At 41.7% G+C, this 20,161-nt stretch overlaps 2 protein-coding genes across 4 annotated transcripts in view; both read right to left on the bottom strand.

Moving 5' to 3' along the window:
- The window catches only part of eng (endoglin), a 39,910-nt gene extending 34,079 nt beyond the window's left edge, over nucleotides 1-5,831 (bottom strand). For both annotated transcript variants that reach the window (XM_061068948.1, XM_061068949.1), the window contains exons 1-2: nucleotides 5,728-5,831; nucleotides 4,113-4,299 (exon numbers count right to left, since the gene is read on the bottom strand). In XM_061068948.1, coding sequence (XP_060924931.1) covers nucleotides 4,113-4,170 — 58 coding nt within the window. In that variant the 5' untranslated portion in view covers nucleotides 4,171-4,299; nucleotides 5,728-5,831. The remainder of the gene's footprint in view (nucleotides 1-4,112; nucleotides 4,300-5,727) is intronic.
- A 6,991-nt stretch (nucleotides 5,832-12,822) lies between these two features.
- ak1 (adenylate kinase 1) lies at nucleotides 12,823-18,356 on the bottom strand. 2 transcript variants are annotated; one of them, XM_061075672.1, is made up of 7 exons: nucleotides 18,276-18,356; nucleotides 14,699-14,736; nucleotides 14,000-14,035; nucleotides 13,747-13,910; nucleotides 13,528-13,644; nucleotides 13,242-13,433; nucleotides 12,823-13,132 (listed from the first exon to the last, which is right to left on the bottom strand). In XM_061075672.1, the coding sequence occupies exons 2-7, from the start codon at nucleotides 14,703-14,705 to the stop codon at nucleotides 13,067-13,069; spliced, it is 582 nt and encodes a 193-aa protein (XP_060931655.1). In that variant the 5' UTR covers nucleotides 14,706-14,736; nucleotides 18,276-18,356; the 3' UTR covers nucleotides 12,823-13,066. The 2 variants fall into 2 exon arrangements, with proteins under 2 accessions (XP_060931655.1, XP_060931656.1); XM_061075673.1 differs by lacking the exon at nucleotides 18,276-18,356 and adding an exon at nucleotides 14,925-15,024.
- Between the last annotated feature and the right edge of the window lie 1,805 nt (nucleotides 18,357-20,161).

Here is a 20,161-nt window from a genome sequence, read left to right as displayed (position 1 = left end):
TCTGTTGTGTGCAGAACTCAATTTAAACACAATCCACATCATTTTGTATAGCAGCGGATAGGTGGCCATACATATCTTTTTGAGAAGATGGGTTTTTAAGACATGCTGATAATAACAGAGTCTTGTAATCAATTATTTTAATACTTTTGTAAATGCGCTTCATTAGTAGGCAGCGAGTTGCATTAGTATAACATGTAACGGCTTAAAGAAGGACAGCAGCTAATGTTAAACAAAATCAAAAATAAATACAAAATCATTGTAGAACCACTTTAAGGGGGACGTGAATTGTTTTGAAAAGTCAGTCATAGGCTACATTGCCTTTGCCTGTCATGACATTTTAAAGTGTAGTAACAGTGCATAACCATAATTGAATAAACAAGATTAAGAAAAGAAGCAATGTCCAAACTCAAACTGTCAACAGGCACTGACAGAATCCAAACACACGTCTCAAGCATGTTTTGTTAAAGAAGGAAGGATCAACATATAAAAGGAAGAACAAATTCCACCATTGCAAAGGCATCCATGTCTGTATGATCTTGGCAAAAACATATTCCCCCCAGTTGAATGACTGAAAGGGATTCACAGGTGCTCAGGAGATAAACCCACAGGCTGGACCATGTAAGGCCTCCAAAACAAACCACAACATTTTAAACCACAATCAACCACACAGGGAGGCAGCGTAGTGAAACTAAGACTGGGCTGAAGCCGTCTGTTCTGTTGGAGCCTGACGGACGGTCTGTTCAGAGATTATGGATGAGCCACAAACAAGAAAGCAAGGCCTGACTGATCCCAACATGTAGTGAAATTTTAATAATAAGGCTGCGAGGTGAAAACAGGGATGATGAAACACAAGGACAGGGGGTGGATTTTTTTCTTCTTCCCCTCAATAAATAATCCAGTGAAAACAGAATCTCATGACAGAATTTATCTGTTTTCAACAAATGTCAGGGTGAGATTAAGATTCGTGTCTGTGTTGGTTTTGCCTCCAGCCCGCGAGAAGACACAGACAGAGAGTCAGTGCTGGAACTAAGGCAGTGGAGTCCAGTGGGCTGAACGAGATAACAGTTTTTACCAGCCAGCATTTTAAATCGTCCACAGACTCTTTAAAGTTTATTATTAGACAAACTCATGAGCCAATGGGAACATTTATAATTTTAAAACTAATGTGATTAGTAGCTACACAACACCAGCTCATCTGCTATTTGGTCAATCATCACACTCCATGTGTCTAAAGGTAAAGTGTACATAAAGATGGACGACACAGGGGTTCCCTAAAAGTGAAGCTTAATCATCTTGATTTCCCCCTGGTGGCTGGCTGCAGTATAGGTCATGAACCCTACCTCCTCCATGTTAGAGGATAGGACCGAATAACAGATGTCAAACTTTCGTTGTCAAAGGACGGTTCTGTCATTTTCGGTTGGTTCCAATCCCACTGATCTGTGATTGACAGCTGAGACTGACCTCGCAATTGGGCGAGAGCACGTATCAGTGGGACCTCGACACTGTGGCTCCACCCCCTGTTCGGACTGTGGCTCCAAATGACATCACAAGGGCAAGATGGCGGCACTCGTATGCAGGTTACTTTGGCATAATTTTTGTATAAAAAAGGGAGGAAGCTGAGACACATCTTCCATCTTTTTACAGTATATGATGTTCTTTAGTTTAACAGCTGCCGTATATTCAAACCATGCTTCAGACGTCATGGTTCAATGAACCTTGTACGGAGTTGTCAGACGGACGAACATATAAAAACTTGATATAAAGCTAAAACACATTATATCATGCCTTCCTGCAGTAGGCCAGGAGTATCATGGGAATCGTTGCAGGCTAGAGGCTATTTTTGATTTAATTTTTCTGTGTTTACTTCTTTCGAGGAACTTTGGCAGTGTCTGCTTTCACAGTGACTTGCAGCTGACATCGACGCTATTAAAAACAAACAGACCCCAAATCGCAGTGTAAATATTTGTTTTCACTGCGCCTTATTTAGTCTGAGAAAGTGTAAATTTGATTTCATATAGAGTGTACTCCTGGCCTTAGTGTGTCTCGGCCGATGTTTGTGCTTCATCTGTGCGACAACATTGCAGCGCTGAGCCCAGGAGACGGTTTCAGAGAAAAATTACAAATTAATACGACAATACTGGACTGTAAAAAGACAAATAAACAATGCACCACTGTTTTGATTAATGCTGCGACATTCAGCGCACAGAGTCACAGGCTGTCTGTGAACAGTGGCACAGCTCCCTCTGGGCCTCCACATAAAGCAGCTGTAGCAGATGCAAAAAATAAAATAAAATAAAATTCTCGCAAGCTTCTTCCAAGAAAGAACAAAATTGATAGCGAGAACAGGACTATGTGTCACAGAGGCAATTAAGGCTCCGCCAGCCGACAGCGAGACTGATCCCCTGCAGTGGAAGCTACATGAGGTCAACTCTCCGCAGGTCTGCCAGTTGGCCAAAAAATACTTCTGTTTCCCAGCCACCAGCACCCCTGCTGAGAGGGTGTTTAGCACTTGTGGCAATATTGTGATTTGTCATACAGCAGGGTCAGCAGCGAAGCCAGATTCAGAGAACAGACTCATTTTTCTGGCACATAATCTTAACAGTGATGCATACGCTCGCCAGGGCTGCTTTGCCTTATTTAAAAGGCAAGTTGAAAACACCAGTTCATCTTTCTGGTGTGTGTGTTTATAGGCCCAGAGGATGAGAAAGCCTATTTTGCGCTTAAGTGTCTGTTTCACCTGCAAATATGGCCTTGAATGATGACTGCGGGCAAGTTATTTCGCTGCGAGTTAACTTTAAAACTGTGTCACATAATGGTAGGGTGCTTTGGGATTTGCATTTGTTCTATTTTTATATGTTGCAAATGGCAGAAACAACAACAGATCAAAGTGAAACCTCCAGATCATAGGGTTTAGGTGTTTAGAGATGTTCTGATACTTATATCGGAAATGCTTCCAGCCGAAAAATGAGGCATCTATGAAAACACATATCTGTGCACCGATCCAAAACCACGTCTTTAAAGAATATCACTTCTTCTTTGCCTCTCCGAAACAGCAGCTGCACCGTACTGCCACTGACGAGTAGCGTTTTTGGTGTGGCGAAGAAAATGTGACATCCGCTGGCGTAGTGTTGGACCAAGTAGCCAAAGCGTCATCATGATAAGCAATATTTCATGCAGGATAGTAAAACAGTGGTTTTATAAATCGGTAAGAATTCAGTTTTGAGGTATGGCACCAGTGTTGCCAATGACAACACCGGCAATCTCATCAACAATTAAAGAACCATCGCATGAAAGATGGAGACAAATATTTTTGTCTGTATCTTGTTATTTTTTATTAGCTATCAAACTACAACTGTCAAACTAGATAATAAACTAAGTTATCTGTAATTCCTTTCCTTTCTGTGTTGAGTAGCACACTGAATAATATATGTAAAAATATCTTCTATGAATTGTTATAAATATGTGTTTTTCGGCTGATACACAAAGTTCAGATATTGTGAGTGGTGTCAGAAAACATCAGTGCAGGGCAGCGGTGAGAGCATGAAGCTGGATTGTGGCCTGCGGGCAAATGAAGAGGTTTTAGATCCCTAGTAGGGATTACATGTTTTGAATTTGATATGGACATGCAGCTATTGGAGGGAGGTGTTCAAAGGAAGCCACGAGGAGGAGGAGGGGGAGGACCACATCACATCTACCGGCTCCTCACATGCTTTCTTGTGTCATTAGTAGATTTTCTTTTTTTCCCTTTATAATATTTATCTCCTCTTCTAATGAAATACCGTACACTGCCCAGTCAGCATAAACAATCATTCAGCGCAGAGACGCCACAACAATTATAACCTCTCTCCACAGACCTTAGTTTGCAAAAACATAAAAAAGACACAAAAGAAAAGAAACACAAGCACAAATAATGCTCTTTTATGTCCTGAGAATCAAACGATGTGAGAACACAAGACAAGTTGGACGTCTGCCTTTGAATTGTGGGTTGCAACTGTTGAAATAAACCCTAGGTTATACACTTATAAATAAATGCATGTTTTGGCATAAGCATCCAGAGATTTTTTTATTTTTCATAGATGCTGAAAACACTGAACATCGGTAGGGGAGCTTACCGGAGATTGCAGCGGTGACGCAGAGGAGCAGAGTCAGCCTCAGCGTGTGACCCTCCATGTCTGCTGAGTTTAAGTCTGAGGCGCTGGTGTGGGCTGAGTCGGGGTCCCTGGGGGGTGTGGAGGTACTCTTGGGGGGGGCAGAGGGTAGTTGCTGAAGCGTCCTTGTCTTGCGGCAGAGCAGCGGTGACTGTGACAGCGGAAGAGCAGACAATTTTTCAGTTTTTAAAAAGGGTCGAAAGGTCAGAGGGAGAAAATAAAAGAGGGCTGGAATCGATGAGGTGATGTGATGGTGGATAAGGACTTAGTGTTATACTCAGTGGACAATGTCACAACAAGTGATGAATCTAACTGAAATCATGAAATAACACAAATATCAGATGCTGATGGATTAATACTAGTGACAGCTCCTACATAAATATCAAAAGGTTAAACTTTAATTCTATGCAAGTAAATTATCAAGAAAACATTTGACATTGAGCAAAATGTTGCTTAAATGCCTTAAATTCCTTCGCCGAATCCAGCTCACAATATTTCTCTGCGTCTTCCCTGGAGCACAATGAGGAGTCTGAACCCACAGGGTTATCTGCTGGTCACTAGCTTCTGTTTCAGGAAGCACTACACGACATCGCTTTCTTTAAATAATATCACAATGCCCAGATCAGATAAGAGGGAGGGCTGCTCTTGTTATATGATTCATATAGCTGGAGGGGAAAGGAAGAGCCTGTGTAAACTGTTTATGCACTTCCAAAGGAAAAGATGAAAAAAAAAAAAAAAAATCACGTTATTTCCCTGGACTTCAAACTGTAAGTGGGAGAAAAAATAGCTACAACTTTCAGTGTATTTCAGAAAAGAGTACTTTAGAAAGAAATGTAATAAAAGTGTGTAAAAGCAACTGTGTCCACTAGGACTTGATGATTAAACAACAATCGGTAATTCTCATAATATTACTTTCCTCACTGGCGATATTAAACCAGTGTTATGAATTCACTTCAATTAGCTTCACATTGCTGCTACATTCTTTCTTATTATTTGCTTCATAACTGTTTAGTATTGTAAAGCACATTGTGACTGTATACAATTATGTACCTTTAAAATAAAAGTTGTCATTATTATTTTGTAATAGTATTATCATCTGTATAATGGTTATGCATAACCTAGCCACAGTGAGGACAACATAACACATTCACTCAGGAACATTATTCACTCTTTAAACTTTTAACGAGCAATAATTTCACATTTATCGTGATAATTATCGATATCGACCAGTGATGGAATGTATTATTTTTAAATATATATCGCCCAGACCTTGCGTCCATTTGCAGTAAACTGCTAATTCAATCAATGAAGCGAAATAATTCACTAAAATGAACAGGAAATATCCCTTAAATAAGATGAACTGCCTCTTTAGCCACAATCCACAATGAATTCAGCCTCTCTAGAACTTCATGACTTCATCAGTAACGGTGCTGATGATTCCATGACGCTCATAATAAAGTTGAGTGGTCGAGCAGAGAGTTTACTCACTGTTGTCTCTTCTATCAGAGAAATAGAAACAGCCCTCCCGTCCTCTGGGCTCAGTGCGAGTGAAACACACAGTGAAGAATCACACACTCACCTTTTCGTGCTCGTATAAATTGTCTTTGTGGAGTAAGTCAGGCGGAGTAATCCACAGGAGAGGAGGTGACAGCTCGCAGAGGTTTCACGGTGTCAGGACTTGGGCAAAACTTTTTCACTGCAGCCCTGGGCGGTGCACATTTACTTTTATACTCCTCCCACCACCGGCCTCCTCCTCCTTCTCCTCCTCCTGCTGCTGGGGGGTTTCTTGCTGCCCACTGTCACGCATCGTCCTGTCTGCTCCACAGAGTCCACTGGCTGCGTCTAAATCTGTCAACTATTTGCAGTTTTCATCCCTGAATGTTAGAGGTGCCGGAAATATAATGAGCTGCTCCTCGACCTCCAGGCACCAGGCTGCAGAGAGAAGAGAGAACAACATGTCCAACTGTTCTGGTAAACCCCCAAAACACACACAGCTCTGAGGGGACATCTGAAAAGTTAGATGCATAAAATTAGGTAAATGGATTAGATAAAACAGATTTCATCTCGAACAGAAGAACATTGAAAAAAGTAAAGAGAGAGAGAGAGAGAGAGAGAGTACGAAAAAGCAATGAACGTCAACATAAGGAAGCAAATAATTGAAAACTTGTGTCTTGAATTATGTTTTTGTTTTTTTTAAAGGCGGAGAAAAGTCATGACTTTAAAATTAAGATTCAAATTGACACATTGATCAGGATTATGTCTGGTTTTACTTTCCCCATTATAAAATGCATTGAAAATGGTTAATTGTTGTTGCACTTTCCAGATCACACAACTTTGTGAGAAAGAGGGACGGTGAGGGTTTGATCCACAAAGGATCAGATTTGAAACATTTCATAATCACAGTTTTATCCGACATCTGACTGTTTCTTTTAATCACTTATCAGTTATTAGTCTGAATCCCACACCGGGGTTGCCCAGGAGCTGCTGTAGTCCTTACAGTGAAGGATGAATCCAGTTTCATGACTCTTGAAGGGGTGATAGTCTTTAATACTAGCAGTTACACCTTTTTATATGTCACTGTTTGCTGTAAAAAGGTATATAGATGGGTGTGAAAGTGGAATTCAGCCCCCCCCTTCTCAGCGATAAGGCCTCTTTGCAGTTTTCATGTTCTCCCTGTGCCTACGTGAGATTTCCTTCCTTGTTTGCGTCTATATGTTGAAACGGATAAGCCGTATAGCGGATGAAAGCATGGAATCCAGACATCATTTGTTTTCTTGTTTATATCCCTGTGCCTTTCCGAGTGCGACATGGCGGAATGTTTTCCTTGCAGTGGAGGACGTGCAATAGATTAAAAATAAGTTTCAAAAAAACACTTGTATGTGGAATGTAGACAAACCATTGTGTCTGAATTTCAGTTTCTGGTCAGCAGACAGGAGACCAAAATGGTGAGGCAGGTATGCTTTGTGGATTTTTAAACAAAGGAACAAGCCAGACAACCTGAAACAGAGAGTAATCCAGGGACGGTAACTCAACCAAAGGACGAGGAAATCCAGGATGTGATGTGAACAAACCGGCAGAATGGAACCACGAGGAGATGGAGGGATGCTAACAGACAAATTGAGAGAGAAGGACACAGAGACTAAAGGAGGCAGCGATCATTGGACTCAGGTTTGACAGATGAGAGCAGGAGCAGATCATGAAGGAGGGAAACCAGAGAAAGACAGGAAGTTAAGTAAGAGAGGAAAGAAGCTTCAAAGTAAAAAACAGGAATTAATTAACACAAAGTGTAAAGAAAGATACAACTCAGTTAAATAAAAATATAATAAACCTAAGTCCAAGTCCCAAAAGTCCACCAAGGCCCAAGTTTTCATCGGAAAGCTCATTTAAATCCACTTGATCCAGAAATGTATTTGCATCTGCATCAAATCGTTCATCCTCCTGGATTTCTATCCATTAAAATCCCCCTAAACCCCCAAAGGGTGAAATCTTTTCATCTTGTACGTACAACTAATGACACTCATGTTTCTCCATATAACAGCAGCAAGAATTCCGTAACCTGACATTCCACGGTGAAAGATAAACTTGAATAGCTGAGTTCTCGCCATCATTTTCATGGAGTCCGAAATCAAAAAAAAAAACACCTTGAAATGTTGGAGGTGAAATTCCCGCATCCACATCTTTTTATACATCTGCTCCAAAATGTCTTTGGGCTTGTTTTGGTCCATGTCCCATTCCTCCACCAAGTTTTGTGGGAATACATTCAGTAGTTTGAGTGTAATCCTGCAGAACAACAAACAACAACAAACAAACAGACAGATTGGATTTTCATATGCATTTCCTATCATCGTTTGTATCTACATATTAAATATTGGATATATATTTTAGTCTTGTTTAGAGGAGCATTTAATTCTGGCTGGTGCTCCACCACCATTTTATAATGAAAACTAAACAGGGGAATGAAAGAGTAGACACAACATCCCTCTGTACAGAGCCGACCCAGATGAGTCATGATCCCATCAAATCAACTATACTCACAGGAGCAGCAGAGGAGAAAAAACAGATCTAGTGCAGACTTCAAAATGTCCACAGAAGCATTTAGAATAATTACAGAACGGCCGTAGCTAAAAAAAAGTGTCTGTATCTCTCTCTCTCTCTGTGTGCATCAAGTGTATATGTCATTTTGTTACCTTTGCCAAGGAGGTTATGTTTTCACCCCTGTCTGTTTGTTTCTTGGTTTGTTTGTTTGTAAGCAAGATAAAACTAAAACCACCAGACGGATTACCAGGAAACTTAGTGAAAGGATGTTAAATGAGTCAGGAAAGAACTCATTCAATTTTGGTGCAGCTGGATTGAATTCAAGGTGACTATGGATCCTTGGCGGAGGAATAACTTGATAAACTTCTTCCTAATTCTGCTATTTCAAAAAATAAATGAGTAAACATTCAAATGAAATTATCGAATGACTCATGCGGCATCATCCAATGTTAATTAATTTTAAATTGAGAGTCAGGTGCTCTGTGGAGCCTTGAGCCCAGGTCTAACGTTGATTGCAGATCACGAGTGCTGAATGACTAATGGACGTGTTAGTGTATTAAAAAAAGTGGATGTGTCCAAAATCCCTCATTCACTAACCCTTACTCACTGTCTAGTGGACTTTTATGAGGAGGACTGCACAGTGAGCTCACTGGCAAAAAGATAAATCACTTTCAGACACTTCTGGCGCAGCAGTTATGTCATTGTCACAGGATGATGATGCACAAAAACAACGTCAGCCATATCCAATATTTATTGCACACGCAGTATTAATACTTAAAAACCACGTCCAATGACTGTGTGTAAATGTAGAAATAAACATGTGTGCCACGGTTCGTGCTGTGATGTGCTGCTCTCCTCCAATCGCATATTTTACCGCCACAACTCTCAGATCTGTCTCTTGCTGGTCATAAAAAAACAATACGCCATCAAAATATTAGGGACAGACGCTAAAGCAGACAGTTTTAAAACCGGTCTGTTGAAATGACAGCAAACATAAACCTGTCTGTCTTTATCCTCACGATAATTCAGATGTTTTTGAGAAGAATAAGAGGGACTGGAATCCCCAGAGAGAGAAGGCCGATACAACACCTTGAATGCAATGCAGAGAGATACATCGATTCCACTGTATAAGTTATGAAAAATGTCTCGTAAATATAGGCCTTGTTTTCTAAGACTCGTTGATATTCTGCGTAGTGACTGTGAACTCGCCTCGACCTCCTTCCTTCAGGCAGCGTGAACAAAGAAAAGCTCCTGGGATGCAACACTAAATAGAGACAGTTTTACGCTCCCTGCTTTCTTTGTTAATTAAATACAGCAATCCTCACTTTTGCTTAATGGCCATATGTCGAAGTTGGCATTCGTTTTTAGGTGCTGCTTCACATCTGAGGTTGGACAGAGGACGCTGGGTTCCACTGAAGCACTTCTCCTCCTTCAATGGCTTTCCTTTTCCTTTTTTTCCCTTTTTTTTTTAAATGGAGCCTGACCCCAGCTCTCCATCCCCACCCATGAGTGGTGTTTCAATAACAGGAAACAATCGGCCATCGTCTTTCATCGTAAGTTGACGTTGGTTCCCGCACGGTGCCACTGGGTCTCTGTGGTGCCAGCCGGCCGGCCAGCCAGCCAGCCAGCCAGCCAGCGCGCCACAGTCCACAGCAGAGGAGAGACAGAGAGAATAAAGTATACGCGCCGGCTCACTTGTTTCCTTATCGTCCTCCAAGGGGATCTGACGCATGGCCCTCGCGGCGGTAATATCCGAGACTGATACGAGGCAAACGGAGTCCTGTCAGCCTCACAAAACTGTTAAATGTACATACATGGTCCCATAAGGCGGCTGATTGAGAAACATTGATTATTCTATTGGTGAAATCACTTTTAAATGTAATTCAAGGTTTTTGTCTCAGAGTGAGGAAGTTAGGATTTAATGAAATGAGAGTTCCTGGTTGTTTTTACCCCACCAGGGAAGTTATGTTTTGTACTGCGTTTGTTAGTTAGGAGGTTAATGCAAAACCTACAGAACCACATACCATGTAATTCAATGTATGCGTGAGCCCAAGAAAAACGTATTCAATTCTGCAGCGGATTCAAATAAGCAGATCCAGATTATTTTTATCAATTTAATCTACACTGGTAGCAGAGATGCACACGAAGGTCACACTTCCGTGCAACAAGTTCAACGACACACAAAACTGCAGCTGGAACTATGAGGTTTAACTGTCTGCTTGGACAGCAACAACTTTATGGACGATGGCCCGGAGTTGAATGAGGCAAATAGCGCTGCACACGCAATCATTTCATTATGAAACAGTTAGAATATGGCGGACTAGATAATTCAGTCTCGATAATCAATGATAAACACTGCTTTGACAAGGCGAGATAGAGCATTAGCCCCGGTAGAGGAAAAAAGCTTTGTGACAGGCGCATATGAGCCAATGAAATACACATACAATTTTTGAGTGAGTTCGATCTAAGGTGCAGTGTGAAGAATTTAGTGACTTTTAGTGGTGAAGTCGTATATTGCAGCTGAATACCCCTCACTTCACCCTCCCCTTCCGAACATGGAGGACAACCTGTGGTAGCCTCCAGTTGTCATAAAAACTCAAAAGGTTTAGTTTGTCCAGTTTGGACGACTGTAAAAAACATGGCCTCTGTAGAGAGGACCCACTCCCGTTGTAGATATAAAGCATTTATATATGAAGGGCTCATTCTAGGGTCAAGAAAACAGCAATTCATACAATTTAAGTGATCACACACTTGTGAAAACATCACTAGGATTATTTCATATGACATTTCTGCCGACTCTCGCACCTAAATCGTATGCGGCCGAACTTTTTGTGAATTTCTCAAGAAATAATAACACAGGGAGAAGGATGGTTGCACATGTTGTGCACTTTTGTGCTTCAACCTTGCTTATCCTAATACAGTAGACACAAAAGTATTGTCTGTGCATTTATATATTATTCAGCCTTGCTCGCAGTATTCATGCATTCAGTTTGTCTGTGGCAACCTTTGATTTTCTTTTTGCCGAGGCTGCAGTATGTTTTCCACCTCATCCATTTCTGTTGATACCAAACTGAAATGTGACATTAATAACGGCTCTCCTTGCAATAATGTCAGACTCTGCAGCAGCAGCCGCAGCAGCATTAAGAGCCCACTATTATACAAAGTGCACATATTTTTAAGGTTCATCTGGAGGAAGCCTCACACAGACAGTCACATTTGTGGATATGCAACTTGATTATTAACCCCTCTGAATAATCCTTAAGTATCTGTCAAGGACTTAAAACCATGTCTTCTGCAAGAGGGTGGAAAATAAATGATCTAGTTAACACGTATCTGCATGAAAATGAATAAGTGATCCTCACAAGGCTTTTCCCTGTGGGATGTATTTACCTTAAAGTGGTGCACTATATTTGAGGGAACCAGAAATAAATATACTTGCACATCCCTTCCTGTATTGTAGGGTTTGGATTAATTGCCTGGGTTGGCTCGGGTTTGAGATGAGTATTTATATCAAACATTTTTGGTACAATTCTTTTTAATCCTACCACTGGAGGGCCTCTGAAATTAAAAATGTTCAAATCCTGCCAGCTGTCTCGTCTGCTCCAGTGTTCGGTACTTGCCACATGGAGAGGTGGCCCTTCAAATTATCTTCTTGGGTTCTGATCCTCTCCCTGCAGAGCACAGTGACACACAGGCTCCCAGTGTCTCTCACATGTCTCTGCTGTACGTGCTGAGCTCCACCCGCCACCCCTCTCTTCCACCTTTGTTTTGTACCTTTATTAGGTAAGAGCAGCATTCCTAGCATTCCGGCAGCATCCTCGATGACTTCATGAAAGTGCTTACAGACGCCTTTACTTGATTGACTTTCCGACAGACGCATCCTGTCCCCCCACCTCCTCCTTCAGAAGCCGCTTTCCTCTTCCTCATCCCGACAGCGCAAAGTCATGATCAGAGCTCCCCTTGGAGAGTAGTCCGGATACCTGTTGCGCTGTTTGCTTGCCCCGCTGGAAGTGTGTGTGTGCGTGTGTGTCTGTGTGCGGTTGTGTGGAAGGTGAGAGGTAAAGGAAGACCTGGAGGACTTGTGACCGTGATGAACTATGGCTGCAGCAGCCTGTCCTGTATCCTGTTGTGTCTACATGATTTCTGAAAAGCGTTTCCTTTTTCAACTTGGAAGGGCTGTTTGTGTGTGTGTGTGTGTTTGTGTGTGTGTGTCAGGGTTAAGTATGTCTTTGTTCATTTTTGCTCACATTGTCAGTAATATGCAGTAGATTGCACGTCACTGGAAACCACAACTAATAAATTAACAAATCAAATACTACTTTTAATAGTACTTTTCCTATACTTTAATTTTCTTCTTTTACATTCGCCACTTTAAAGTTACACTTGTACATCTTCATGTAAAACTACAATGTTTCTATGTTTTAAATACCGGAACAATAAAAAGTCCACAGTGGCTGCCATCGCTCAATGGAATAACCGCAGTTCTTTTCCCATGATCTCTTGACACTGGACGAGAGAAGACAGGGAAAGAAACTGTGTTACGTGCGTGTTGGCTCCACAGTGAGCAACTCAAAGGTCAGGAGGCGTCTGACCTCCTGTGCATGAGGCGTCACTTAGTTACAGAATGGAGGCAAGACTCTTATGAAGAAACAAATTGATTTTATAGACGCAGCTTTAAGCGGAATCATCGTCGCGTGAGCTCAAAATTGTAGATTCTTATTGCTGGAGTAGAAGTGGAGTTAAGGCATCTTTTCACCCGTCGTGGCCTCCTGTTGTGTTTCGTCATGTTGTCGTTCATGTTTTGTCCTCATGATATTGACACGGATGGAATAAAAAGAATAAAAAGAACAACCAGACACAGCTCATCTAGTCACGTTGTTTTACTACAGTGCATCAACAGCCTTGGACACTTGGCTGAAGACCTCGTCCACTGGCAGCTCAGAGTCAACCTGAGGCAAAACAAGAAGAGATAAGGAAGATAAAGAGTAGTTCATGTCAGATTTTACTAAACTTATTTAGTTTTTTTAGTTTTCACTGTAGAGTGGCGGCCACACTCACCTTCCTCACGATGCCACGGCTCTCGTAGAAGGAAATGACCGGCTCTGTCGCTTGGTAGTACAGGTCCAGACGCTTCTTGATGGTCTCCTCGTTGTCGTCGGAGCGGCCGCTGGTCTCGCCGCGCTTCAGGAGCCTCTTGACCATCGTCTCGCCTTTGGCGTCGACGTACAGCAGCAGGCAGGGTTTGCCGATCTGGAAATCCAAACGGTTTACTCATTCATGCTCTTTCTTTTCCCTTCATGCAGTGATGAATAACAGACAAAACACCTCATGGCCCTCCTCCTACCTTCTTCTCGAACTCCTCGCCCTGCTTCACCTCACGGGGGTAACCATCGATGAGGTAGCCCTTGGAGACGTCAGCCTTGGCAATCATGGCGTCCTTGATCATGTCCAAAACTGTGTCCTGCAAAAAGACCCGGAATATCATCACAAGCCCTCACAAAGGTATCACAACCCCTTTGACTTCATCAGTATTATCGAACTAAAGTATTGGTTCCTCTCTCACCAGGGGCACAAGCTCTCCCTTCTGCATTATGGCCTGGAGCTGCTTGCCCCTCTCGGAGCCGGAAGCCACCTCAGCACGGAGCAGGTCCCCAGATGACAGGTGGGTGTAGCCGTACTTTGCCACTATCTTTTCACACTGGGTGCCCTTTCCAGAGCCAGGCCCACCTGAAGAAGAAGAGCAGGAAGCGTTAGTTAAGTGATTAATTGTGGTGCCGCTAAAAAACGGAGACAAAGTTTGTGTCATGTTTACTCACCCACAACAAAGATGATCTTGGCATCTTTAATTTTGTCTGAAAAGAGGAAAAAAGTACAGAAGAGGTTGAGTCAAAACTTGTGAACAAACCCGGTTGGGTGAGTACATGAGGAAAGTTTCTGTTGAAACAAACCCTCTCGATAGTGAGATGTAGAATCAGTGGTGCAGGTATTCCCCATGTCTGCCTGTGCTATAGTGCAGGTTTGTGCTATAGCTCAAACAGTGTTGCCATGGCAACTGTTGTCACCTAAGTAACTGCTTACATGAAACTAAAGGAATAGTCTGAACTACAAAAAGATCAAATAAATGTTGATTCAAAAAGATAAATGTAATATATTTAGATTGTTTTTAATGAAAAAACTGAATGATGACTTCTGACTATTTTAAAAACTATATCACACTTACATTTTACAAGTCTAGCATTCTGAATGAATAAACTGTATCATAATAAAAAAATGATGTTGCTAGTGAAATGTGATATCATAATTTATTTCTCAGTATAAATAATATAACATATCCAAGTGCAGGATCTGTAAATGTAATATGAAGACAGTTGCTGTATTCTGAAAAACTACCAGGAGAGGGCAGTAGAGTCTAAGAAACAACAGCACTTCAGCTCATATGGCCAATAATACAAATCGAAATATTTTCCACACCAGTGAATCTTCTAAATCATTTGAATCAAAGGTGTATTATTTACCTGCCATTTTGTTGCGTTATAAGATGACTCTCCTTCAACTAAAAGACACAAAAAGACACAATTAATTTCATTGAGGCAAAATAATTAACATGGGTCAAAATTTTTGGGGTTAGTCCATTATTGTACAGTAAACTGACACAGACTAACCCTAACCACTATTTTAAGGCTGTACACACTCTCTCTCGCTCACACACACACCCACATACACAGCACAACCGATAGTTACCTGTTTAATCCGAATTAATCAGAGGATTGTAAAATAATAAATACTATCAATAACACTATCTGAAGCAGTGTCAGCTACTGGTGGAGGAGCTGCTGGTTTGTCTACTGCATGGCCTTCAAAACAAGTCGGTTTATGTCCTAAACTAAATACCAGGACACTAAGCTATGAAGACCCGCATCTTCCGGTCTGTCGATAACAATCAGAGCCCTGTTAGAGCAGACATAAGAGAAAGTGAAAGGCTGGAGGGCTTTTACTCTGACACGGGTTCGGGAAGTGTTGTAAATACGTTTGAGTCATAGACAGATAAACATAAAAAAAAATACCAGCGTTTCTGTTGACGGAATTTGTTTAAAAAGGGTTTTTTAATTGTGAAATATTTGCAGGAGCGATAGACGCACTTGTACTTTATTTGAGTACAAGGGACTACATTCAAACAAGGAAATAGTCAAATTTATGGCCATATTCAAATCAAAGTCCATGTAAAAAACATTGTGCAGCTCCTCTCCCGTTGTTGAACTGAAGCTAAATATTGTGCACTGAACACATGCTGGTAATATGAATTGATATTAATGTGAATATTGGTAATTGATTAGATAAAGATGCATAACTGCCTTTCTTTGTGTATATTTATGCTCGTACATTAAGCCTTTAACAGAAATTGTAAAAAACTAATAAAGATGACCCTCCTCAGTGGGTTTCTTGGAAGATATCGGGGTGTTAGATCTCGGCTTATGTTTGGAATTAAAAAGTGATCTTGGGCTGGAAAAGGTTGGTGACCACTGATAATGTATAAAGAAACACATTTCTTTGACGTATTACTAAGGCACTTATCCAGGATGTCTACATACATTTTATTATTACTATTTTACGTTTATTTCATGCTCCTAATTCAGAATAAGATCTAGTCCTTCAACATTTGATCAGCACAGGAGTGTAGTTATATATTGTTAGCACTGACTTTTTCTACAGAAGCCAACAGCCACAAACTGTAGCTTCCTGTTTACACGTTTCTTTCAGACTTGGAGACAGAATTGAGGGGAAGGAGGAAGGAGGAAGGCGGCTGGCCGAGTATTTTGGCCGAGTGTAAAAAGATATTGGATCTTCAAGTGGCTGCCTGTGGCTGTGTCATGTGCTCGGGTTGAAAATGAGTGTGTTTGACTTTAAATAACTTTCTTCGACAGGTGCTGCCTGGGCCAAAATAGTTTCTCCACAGGCCGAACAGCTCACACGCTGTCATAGAGACTTTCACCTTTCCATACTGTTTATGCTTACCCCAGTTTTGGGTGCTGTGTTACTTACATCACTTACAGACACGTGTGTACTGATCAAGTAACATGAGAAGTTGCTGCTCAGACTTTTTGTGAAACCAGAATTGTAACGAGAAGCAGCAAATGTCTGATTTCCTACGTTACATGTTGGCATTTGGGAGAAAAGTTCTTATTATAATCAAAAATATATTTGTAGGTTTTGTGTGACAAGAGCTGAATTTGACCTTGCAGGAATCTGGCTGTTTACCCACTGGCACCTGCCTGCTATACAAACAAATCTGTAGGTGTGGTGCCAGACTGATTAATAAGCTGTTACAGTGTTAGAAAGGTGATATGATACGATGTATGGTTCTAGACTGCAGCATAGGACATAAATATGAATTTCTGTTGTATTGCACGTGGTCCAACTGACAGATTTTCCTATAACTCAAACTAATATGTGTTCCCTGGTTAACTGTAACGACACATCACACCAAATACTCTCATCTTGTTCTCTGGTTCTCACTCGCTCAGCTCCTCAGCTCTACTGCTGCCACTTCTCAGGTTTCCGGTTTTAAAGACAGCGTCCATTAACCGCGGGGTTCTGTAAATGTCACTCGGAGGTCGGCGTCTGAGTCAGCACAGAGCTGGTTTGGGAATCCCACTCTGGCCTATTATGGTGCCATCTTTTGAGTCCTCCCCTGCTTCTTTGGCACTTACACCGAATTCTGGGCTGTGAATTATGGAAGTGAAAACTATATGCAGTGAAATTGCCCTCATCAGTTTCACAGCTGAGGCTGTATAAGAGCTGGAGGCTGGATTTTGTGACATGTGGCCAAAGACATTTGAATTTTAAACGGCTGCGGCTGAGGGGTAGAGCGGTCGTCCTCCAACCAGAGGGTCGGCAGTTCGATCCTCAGCCTTCCCCATCTGCATGCCAAAGTGTCCTTGGGCAAGATACTGAACCCCTAAATGGCCCTTCATAGATGTTCAATTCACCATAGTTGGTCGCTTTTGATAAGAGCTTCCGCCAAATGACATGTAGTAATGTAATAAATACAAGGACTGGCTCAATATTGTTTCCCTTCAAAGTCTGTGAATCGTATAGCTGCAGAAATAATGCAATACCATGCAACTGCAGAAGCTTTCATTACTTGATATCACATCTACAGATACCAGATTCCCCCAAATGTCAAGTGCGTCCCACCCTCATGTCTTATTACACTTTTTTAAACATGCAGCCCGGCTAAAAAAAGACCCTGCCAGTCTGCAGCTGTTCAGGGATAGTGTGTCAAGACGGCTGCATGGAGATGAAGCTCTCACTCACTGCGCCCTGGAAGTACAGCAACAGCAAAGTACTGAGCGCTTCATGTATTTGGACATTCTCCCCGTACACCGGTTAGTTACTTAGGAACTCTGCACATTAATTGGGCGCACTGTCTCTTTAAGGGAGAACAGGGGAACCTTTGACGTCAGTGCAGTGGAAGATATTCCATGTTGTTTGTGAAAGGATGGAGCGACATTAATTCATTGTGTGTGTGTTTGTGTATGTGTGTGTGTAGGGCTTCTAAATTGCAAACTTCCTCTCACAGGAATCAATAGCACTCATTGGAATTAAAGTGGAATTAGAGTGTGAGAGAAGCTAATGTGAACTTGTCCTTTAATGGGTGGAGGTGAAGGAGAATGTTTAAATGACATCAGGGTGGAGGCGGAGCGAAATAAACAAATGTCTGGAGATGAAAATCCTGTTTTGTATTTTGCAGAGCAGTTATGAGGGTCATAGCTGTACATGACTGAAACACACACACACACACACGAACACACACACTACATGCCTCTGCCCTGCACAGAACAACCTGATCCTCTGATAGTATCAACCATTTTTAAACAGTGTGACTGGTTAGAGTTTGTCGAGAAGCCAGATGACAGTTTGACATTACAGTCTTGTCTTATTCTGCGTCCCATCACACAGCTATGCCCACTCTCATTCCCTTTTCTGACATCTCTCCATTCTTCTCCTCTCCCTCTGACAGCGTTCACACCCAGTCCCTGCCATTTGCCTGCCGATTCTTCCTCAGTGGAGCCTTTTGTCCTCTGTACTGACCTCTCTCTTGTCGTGTGGCTCTAGATCCCAGTGCAAAGGGCTGCTATCCCTGGATCCCCGTGAGTGTGTGTCTGCACAGTTCCTGCTGCACGGCAGCCCTCCCTCCCCCTAGCCATGCCTTTTTATAGCTCAGCTGAGCCTGATCAGGCTGCATTGCATTCTGGGTGAGAGGGAGGAAGAACTGGCGAAGGGAGGGAGGGAGGGACGAGGAGGAGAGGATGAATGACAGGAGGGTGAAATAAGAAGCAGCAGGAGAAGAGGAGAGGGGCTGTGGTCGAGGGTTTAGTTTCAGGTCATTAGGTAATAAACGTCCACATGAGTGTATCCCAGCTGCTTCCTTTTTAGAAATGTGATTTTTTTGGTTGGATTATTATTCGATTGTGTGAACAGAGAGGATCATAGATGGGGAATCAACCTGTAAGGGAAACAATGATCTGCTGTGACACCACTACGAGTTCGCTTGAAACTGGGAATATTATGGAGCAGCTTTGGAGTAGGTGCAATAGGGGAAGAAAAGAAAATCACAACAAAGAAAAACAGAAGCTGAATAAAAATCTGTGTGATTTGATAAATTCTTTACATCCCCTCTCACTCTTGGTCGTGCAAACGGGAAGCTTTGTGGCCCTTTGTGCTTTGTTCCACTGGAGACTGTGCTTTAGAAATCCAGTCCAGTGTGTGTGTTGCCCTCAGTAGACCCAGGACTTATTTTCTAATACAATGAATGGGATAAAATCTGTGCCAGTGTTACTCATGTGATTTTCCTAACCTCAAAAAAAGAGGAATTTATACGTAGAGACTGTGCAGGCCCAAATACTTGTGATCTCTATCTTGCGTGCATTTTGATCAATCGCGGGGAGGATAAACAGATCACTTCCTGCGTCCGTCAGGCGGCGCTGGACGACACCAACTAATCATTAATTAGGGTCCACGCCATCAGGTGTAGACCACACAATGAAAATTATATGTAAATCTAATTAAAGTTGTAAAACAGAGCTTACCTCTTATTGGCAGTGTGCTATCACCATCACTACAGATAAACAGATCTGTTAAGGTCAAAAACACACTTGTTTCGTTCACCTTTGAAGCAGTCTAAGAGATCAAAGGAATCTATGACCACTGGCTGTGACATTTAAACAAACTGACAAGGAATTATTTTCTTAATGAATCCCTTGAATTGTTCTTTTATATAAAGCCAGGGGAGTTAATTAGTAAGTCACACACCAGTGTTATTTGTTTCATCTTAACCCTTTGTTCCACAACATGGGTCAAAGGTGAGTTTTTATTTGTCGGGATGAATTTCATCATTCAATATCTTGTTTTTTAATTCCACAAATCATTATTTTCCTTTATCCTTTTTTACTTTATTAACAAACTTCAATTTTGTATTTCTACATCACTTTTACACTGATGGGTCAAAAATGACCCATAAAGTATGGCTTCACTCAGTACACCTGTCATTCATTTCACACAGCTGCTTTTGCACATCTGATGCATGCAACCCTTATTTTACAATCCATGACTAGTGAGAAAGAGAAACAATACTAACTAGCTGTTAGCTAGCTAGCTTATTTTCTGGCTAGCTAACCATTGCTAGAGCAACAAAATAAAACTCGAAATATAACAGTATACTTATTGGACTAATTGATATGAAGAATAAGCTGGGACTGAAAATGTTGGTGCTTATTGGCCAATGCACAGTGGAGTTAAAAAATGCTTCCTGTTTCATGACAACTGGCAAATCATCAAACTTTGACGCCACGCCATGTTCACAGTATGGAGAAAACTCAACAATTTGACTTAGTTTTCATCTCCAAGGAGTCAAGATGACACTCACCGAATTCCAAGTTAATCAAAATTAGAGGAGGCAAACTTGAGATACCATGTTC

The sequence above is a fragment of the Limanda limanda genome, chromosome 1, assembly GCF_963576545.1.
Source record: "Limanda limanda chromosome 1, fLimLim1.1, whole genome shotgun sequence".
NCBI lineage: Eukaryota > Metazoa > Chordata > Actinopteri > Pleuronectiformes > Pleuronectidae > Limanda > Limanda limanda.
The sequence above is the reverse complement of the archived record's forward strand: the minus strand, read 5'-3'. Positions and strand labels throughout refer to the sequence as shown.

Excerpts from the sequence above, each read along its gene's own strand:
- ak1 (XM_061075672.1), bottom strand. Across the intron at positions 13,911-13,999 it reads CAAGATCATCTTTGTTGTGG|GTGGGCCTGGCTCTGGAAAG; the intron begins GTGAGTAAACAT and ends CTTCTTCTTCAG. Across the intron at positions 13,434-13,527 it reads GCGAGGAGTTCGAGAAGAAG|ATCGGCAAACCCTGCCTGCT; the intron begins GTAGGAGGAGGG and ends TTGGATTTCCAG.